This window comes from Bos mutus, chromosome 18 (assembly GCF_027580195.1).
Source record: "Bos mutus isolate GX-2022 chromosome 18, NWIPB_WYAK_1.1, whole genome shotgun sequence".
In the NCBI taxonomy this organism is placed as follows: Eukaryota; Metazoa; Chordata; class Mammalia; order Artiodactyla; family Bovidae; genus Bos; species Bos mutus.
In genome coordinates, this window is record NC_091634.1 from 16,304,951 (window position 1) to 16,311,459 (window position 6,509).

General features: G+C 54.5%; 1 protein-coding gene across 1 annotated transcript; it reads right to left on the reverse strand.

The window, feature by feature from the left end:
* Nucleotides 1-954: 954 nt before the first annotated feature.
* Nucleotides 955-4,378, reverse strand: ZBTB32 (zinc finger and BTB domain containing 32). Its single transcript, XM_005908202.2, has 6 exons — nucleotides 4,267-4,378; nucleotides 2,209-3,192; nucleotides 1,878-1,951; nucleotides 1,695-1,763; nucleotides 1,415-1,579; nucleotides 955-1,232 (listed from the first exon to the last, which is right to left on the reverse strand). The coding sequence occupies exons 1-6, from the start codon at nucleotides 4,368-4,370 to the stop codon at nucleotides 955-957; spliced, it is 1,674 nt and encodes a 557-aa protein (XP_005908264.2). The 5' UTR covers nucleotides 4,371-4,378.
* Nucleotides 4,379-6,509: the final 2,131 nt, after the last annotated feature.

Sequence of the window (6,509 nt, forward strand, 5' to 3'; positions counted from 1 at the left end):
GCCGCGAGCTAGGGCCGCGAGAACTGGGACTATGGGAGCCTGACCCGGCCCAGAAAGCAATCTCTTGGGCCGCCGGGAGTTGTGGTTCTCGCCCCAGACTCCTCCTATTGTTCTTGTCGAGGCCAGCGGCCCGCGTGAACTACCACTCCCAGAGTGGAGCGGGCCTTGGACCCTCAGGGACACTGGGAGATGAAGTTCGCGACTGCAGGAGGCGTGGGCTGGGTAAGGGGCGGCCGCCTCAGTTTGGAGTTTGACCCGGCAGCCGCTCCGTACGGCGTGGAGGGAAGATACTGGAGGGGCTGCGGCCTTTCGGCTCTTGTGCTCCGGAAAGGAGTCGGGTGGCTGAAAGCAGAGCATAGCATGCGTTCCTTTCGAGTCCCGGGCTAGACGACCCAGACTCAGACTTGGCGCGCAGTTGCTTGCTGTGAAAGGGACCAGTAACTTGGATTCTCACAGCCTTTCCACACAGGGCTTGCTGCGAAGTCGGTCTGGACACCACCCTGTCCTCGCGGCCCGCTGCCTCGAGGGGAGGATCAGAAGCCCCGGGAGACGGAGGTGGCAGCCGCCACGTTGAACCACCAGGGGCCGCTACAGGACTAAGGGCAAGGCTGCCCCCCGCGCACAGACGAAAATCTGGACTCTACTTTCTGGTCCCGAGAGGAGAGCACAGGAAACTCTTTATTTTGGTGATGAATCGCCAGTCCTCGCACAGTTAAACGTCACTCGTGCAAACTTCACTGCCCTCACCCCACAGGGGCTCTCTGGCCCAGGTCCGCGGCCGGAGGCTGTCTGGGAGAGGGCTCCTGGCGCCCTTACCGCAGCGCTTCTTGGAGCCGAGTTTGGCTAGGCTGCCGCAGCCGCGGTACGGAATCAGAAGCCTAGCCTGCTCGCCGGCCCGTCTTTCACTTTTTAATTGTAAGCTTGGCTGAAGCCAAAGAAGTTCCTGACGCCCCGTCAGGTGGTGGAGGAAGAGGGCCTACTGGGAGAGGTCGAGGCCCTAGATGGCCTCGAGGAGGAGGAGTAGAGGAAGGTGGAGCGAATGGTCCATCCCGGCGGGAGCTGACTGGGCGAGTGGCCGCGCATGTGCGCCTGCATGGAGGCCAGGCTGGGGCAGCCGGCCTGGCAAAGAGGGCAGCGGTAGGGTGCGGCCCCGTGCGTTCGCAGGTGCTTGGTCATGGCTGAGAAGTCCCGGGAGCGCTGGGGACAGAGGCTACAGGAGAAGGGCTTCTCTCCTAGGGAAGGTGGAGGGGAAGGCTCATAAAGCAAAGAAGAAGGGCATGAAGGCTCGCCTAGGGGTAGGTAGGGGCAGCTGGGCAAGGTTGTTGCTCGGGAGCACAGCATTCACAAAGGGACTTAGGAGCGGGCCCACTGGAGTTTGAAAGGAAGCAGTTTGTACAGGGCAGGGCACCCATACCTGTGTGGACACGGTAGTGCGTCTCCATCTGATGTTTGAGTGAAAACCTCTTCCCACAGACAGAGCAAGAATAGGGCCGAGACCGAGCAGGAGTGGGTGGGGGAGGGTGTGGGAGAGATGGATGGCTTGCGGTGCCGACCTGACCCACACAGGTTGCTAGTTCACCTGTGGGAACAAAAGGCAGAGGAGGGCAGGGCTGGGATTCCCAGAGCCAGGTCACTGGAACACTCAGGCTGGGGCCATAGTGGCACTGAGGCAAAAGCTCCCTCACCCTACTCACCTGTGCGCCTCTGATCAGACTCTTCCTTCTCCCCAGGGCTGAGCTGTGTGGGGACCTGGGGGAGGGAACCTGGAGGGAACAGTGAAGCAGGCGCCCTGCTCAGGCTGGACTCCTGGAGCCCTGGCCTCAGTCTCAGGCTCGAGACCGCGTTACAGGGTGCATGCCAGGCAGTGAGGGGCTTACCTGGGGTGGGGCTGGAGGAGGCCAACTGGTTCTGGCTCCAAAGGCCTTTGTGGAGGTTCAGGGACAGTGGGATCCTGGGGTTGGGATGGGGAAGAGTTACGGCCTTGGTTACACCTGGGATCCTGCGGACCCCTTTCCGGGGAGGGAGGAGTCATAAGTGCTCTATGGGGCCTGGGCTTTGGCTTGCCCTGTGGTGACAGCTTCTTGTCCTACCTCAACTCAGAAAGTGTATAGTAGAGATAAGAGATGTGGTAATCTTCCACCCATCACTGCTGCCTCTCCTGAGCCACTCCCTCCCAGCCAGAGGTCTTCCATAAGCCCTTCAACTCACCTCTGGTCCGGAGGCCAGACCTCTTGCCAGGCTCCAGTCATAGGGATGCTATGGGAGAAGGGAGTGCCATATCTAGGCGGCAACAGAAGGATGCTCCACAGGGCAGACTGGCCCTCCCCCAACCAAGGGGCCTCAGCCCACCAAGGGCTGGGGGTGATGCCAGTCTGGAAGGAACCTGCTGGGGGAAGGGGGCCAGGGAACTCCCGCAGACTTTCCTCAGAGCCCCTTGCACTGTCCCTCAACCACATGACTACTTCTTGCTTCCCACCGACTCTGCCGTGGCCAACAAGGGCTTGGTGGAGTTGCTCCTTTGGTCTCATCTGCTCCCCTCGACCCTCCAGAATCGCCTCTGCCGTGTCAGGGCTCTCTCTTGGTGGCCGCGGCCTGTGCAACGTCTCCTGCTCTTTCCCACCAGCCCTAACAAACTTCTCTGGTCTCTGCTTCTCCCCAAAGGCCCCCACGCCTCTCATCGAGTCCCTTGTGGGTTTCTCTAGCTCCTCCTGTTGTTTCTTCAGCCCTGGACCCAGCTCTTCTCTGGCCATGTCCCTTCGAGCCCTAAAGCATGCCTCTTCCAGGGACTGCACCCCCAGTGTTCTGGCTGCCTCCTCAAGGGGCCCCAGTTCCCCAGGATGCAGCTCTAGACTCTCCCCATAAACAAAGTGCAGAAGTTGGGCAAAGGTGGAAGGGCTGATGCCTTTCACCACAGCCCAGCGGCCCCTGCGACCCAGTTGCTGGCTCACACCTGCCAGCACCAGGCTGTGGGCAGGGAACTCCTGGCTGCCCACTGTGATCAGGGTATCACATAGTGCTGGCCGGAGCCTGGCTGCTAGCCGTACCAGCCGATCAGAAGCATAGGGACTAGGCAGTCTTGTTGGGGACAGGGGCATTGTGCCTTGCCTGGGTACCAATCTCAGAGGTTCTGAGAGAAAGGCCACAGTGTAGGGTCCATGGTGGAAAGGGGAGGGAGGAACCGCATACTCAAGCCTGTGGAGGTGAGGGAAGAAAGAGTGAGTTGCTGGCTTTGAATCAGCTCTGTCCTGAATGGAGCAGATAAACTGACCCAAGAGAAAACCCGAGGTTGTTCAGAATCATAGCAGGGGTGGAGGTGGTGAGAGAATGGAAATTAGACCAAATTCAGGACTTAAAGAGCAAGGACCAGACATTGAAGAGCTATCTCAAGTAGTAGATAGATGGGTCCTGCCAGTTGGCAATGTCTGACTTAAGGGAGAGCAGACACTGATATTTCTGCTTCTCCAAGCTCCTCTGCAGGGAAAGACCCCTGAGTAGGCCCCGGCTCTCATTCCAGACAGGATCACCACAAAACCCAGTCAGCCCTGTAAGTTAGGGGTGGAGCCAGACACAGTTTCATGGGAGTTTAGAAAGCTAGTGTGTCCTCCTCCTGCAAGCCTGTCATGTGGAGCTGAGGGTCCTGAGAGGAAAAAAGCGCAGCAAGATGGGGTCGTAGCTGCAGAAAGCAGGCTCAAGGCATCAACTGATCATCTCCCTCAGGATGAAACTTCTAGAAACCATCCTCAGAGAAGGAACTGGAAGTGACCAAAAGCTCCCATGCAGTGAGATAAAGAGAGCAGGTTGGAACTCACAGGAGAGAAGGCTCCTCACCCAGGGATGGAGAGATGGAGAGATGGAGAAGGCTTTGACCCTGGAGGAAGCAAGCGAAAGGGAAATGGAAACTATGGAGGGAGAGGCTATTTCCTCTCAAGATAAGGATAAGGAGACGGTTCAATTTTGTTTTTCATAAGCCAAAAATGAAGATTAGAAAGACAGAACCCAATAAGGCAGAAGTTTGTCACACATCAAAACCACCACATTGGCTTTTAAGAAGAGAACTGGGAACCCAGATACAAAGAGACAGACCTAAGTGTCCCGGAGCCCAGCAGGCATATTCCTAAGTGTAGGCTCACCCTGAGTACAGACCCCATAGGAGAGAGGAATTACTACTTGGACACCTCACAGGGAGGGCTACAGGCTGGCAGGAAGTGGACAGAAAGAGGAATGTAATGGGAGGAAAGTCTCAGTTGGGGAGAAGTAACCACTCACCGGTTGTAGCTTCCTCCTGGACACCGCATGCTCTGAACTGCTGCTGGGGCTCCTGGCCCCCCTACTCTGGAGCTAGCCCCGCCCCTGACTTCACAGTCTTCCATTGGGTGTCCCAAGTATCAGTCTGCCACAGTCCCCCAAGGGGTGTGGTCTTACACCCCTCGCTGTGTTTCACCCCTCCAGGAGAGACCACTCCTCTCCCAGAACCCAAGCATTCTGCCTCCTGACCTCTGGTCTTCTTATTTCATTTGTGAATTTCTGGAGTCAAATAAGCATATCTGAAGCAATAAGAACTTTGGGATAATCAGACCTGTATTTGACTCTCATCTCTGCCACCTACTAGTTGAGTCACCTTGGGCAAGTCACCTCTTTGAGCCTCAGTTACCTCATCCGTGAAATAGGGAGAAGCTCTGCCTACCTCATTATGAGGTGGGGTGAAGATGAAATGACACGATGTATGTGAAAGTGGTTTCTCGGTACATAGCATCATTCAAATAGTATTAGTTCTGTTTCTTAGAGGTGTCAGTAGAGTTCTAGCAGCTGGAAGCTCTTTATACTACCTCAAAAGTAAAAAGGACTGAAACATCTGGATTCTAAGAAGAGAGTGAAAGAGGGCCAAAAGCATGCCTCCTCCTCTCTCTCTCTGACTTGGTACTGGGAAGCCTCCACTCCTCTGTGGGAATGACCCAGGTCATCTGGGCCATCACTGGGGACAGGGTATGTGAGTGACTCAGATCCTCCCATCACGCTCTGAAGGGGGCAACCCCAGGAAGGGCCTGCGGTGGTCTCCAAAGAGAAAAACTCTTTCTTGGGCTGATGACAAATGACATTTCTCTGAAATCAGGACTTGCGGAGTTACTTTTGACTTCCTGCCCAGGGGATGAAGGTCCTCGGAGATTTGCCCTCTTTTCACAGTTTAGCACTACTTAACCTGGGGAAAAGATGAGGTCTGAGAAACTCACATTTCTTTTTCTGTTTCTTATTATTTCTTGCAGATTTTTCATGCATAGAACAGGTATTGCTAGATAGCTTACGATACGTGCCTGACATATATGCCTAATAAATAACTAGAAGAGTAACAAGTCCGGCACTGGTAGGCTGGTATGATGACAAGACCCAGTCTGCTTTCCCCAAGGCTTCTCTGCTAGATTCTGATTCCCTCCTAGACTCAAAGATTATGTCTCTAAAACTCCTGTTTCGCCTTTTGGCTTCAGGACCCTCAAATGTTCAGACCACCCTTCTACTCTGTTGAGACCTAACATACCTTCATTCTACCTCTCATTCTAGCTTGGGTCCAAGCAGATGTTATCCCTTCCTAGATCAGACAGGGTGTGCCAATGGGTGGGGCCAGTGGAGGGGCAATAATAGTGTGGGGAGAGGGGAAGATGAGTCAGAGTGAAAGGGAAAATGCAAATGGGGAAGTTGTATTCATTTGCTACTCTGGTCGTTAAATATTTTCCATTTCTAAGCTTTCTAACTCCTCACACCACCACACCCAGGGACCCATGAAATACCCATATAAAAGACCCTTGACTTGGACACAGAAAAATACCAATCCTTGACGTGTACGTATATGGAGGGAAAACATCCTTCCTCCCACACAGAAATACACACTCTCTGAGGATGTGGAATAAGTTGGGGAAGCCACAAAGGAGGAACCCCAAGTGTAGGTATAGGGGTCTGGAAGATTACGTCATCACCCAGTGGAGTGGGGTCCCCCTCACTTCCCAGGCCTACAGCATGTGCCCATGACTCAGCTTCTCCACTGGTGGTTTGCCCATTGATGTTCAGAAGAGATGGAGGCTGTGCTCAAAGAGTAGCATTTTCTTATCCAAATGCAGTTGACAGGGAGGGCTGTGGGCTTTCAGGAAACCTAACAGGGAGGGTAAGGGGTGAGGGGACTCCCCGTTCAGTGAACTAAAGCCCCCGAGGTTAGGAAACCCCATCTTTCCCTCCCACTTGGTGTCTACCCTCATCTAAGGCTATCCCTTTAGAGACTGCCTCCTTAGAGGGGTCGGGCCCTCTACACCTCAGCCCTTCTTCCTGCCTACATTCTTGACTGCACAGTCCAAACCATCTTTCACTGAGCAGTGACAAGCAGAAGCAAGTACCACTTTGACTTGGAAGGGTAAGCACACTGCTGACTGTTTCTCTTTTTTTTTCTTTGGCCACAAGTCATGAGGAACTTCCCCAACAAGGGATTGAAGACTTGCCACCTGCACTGGAAGCGCAGTCTCTTTATC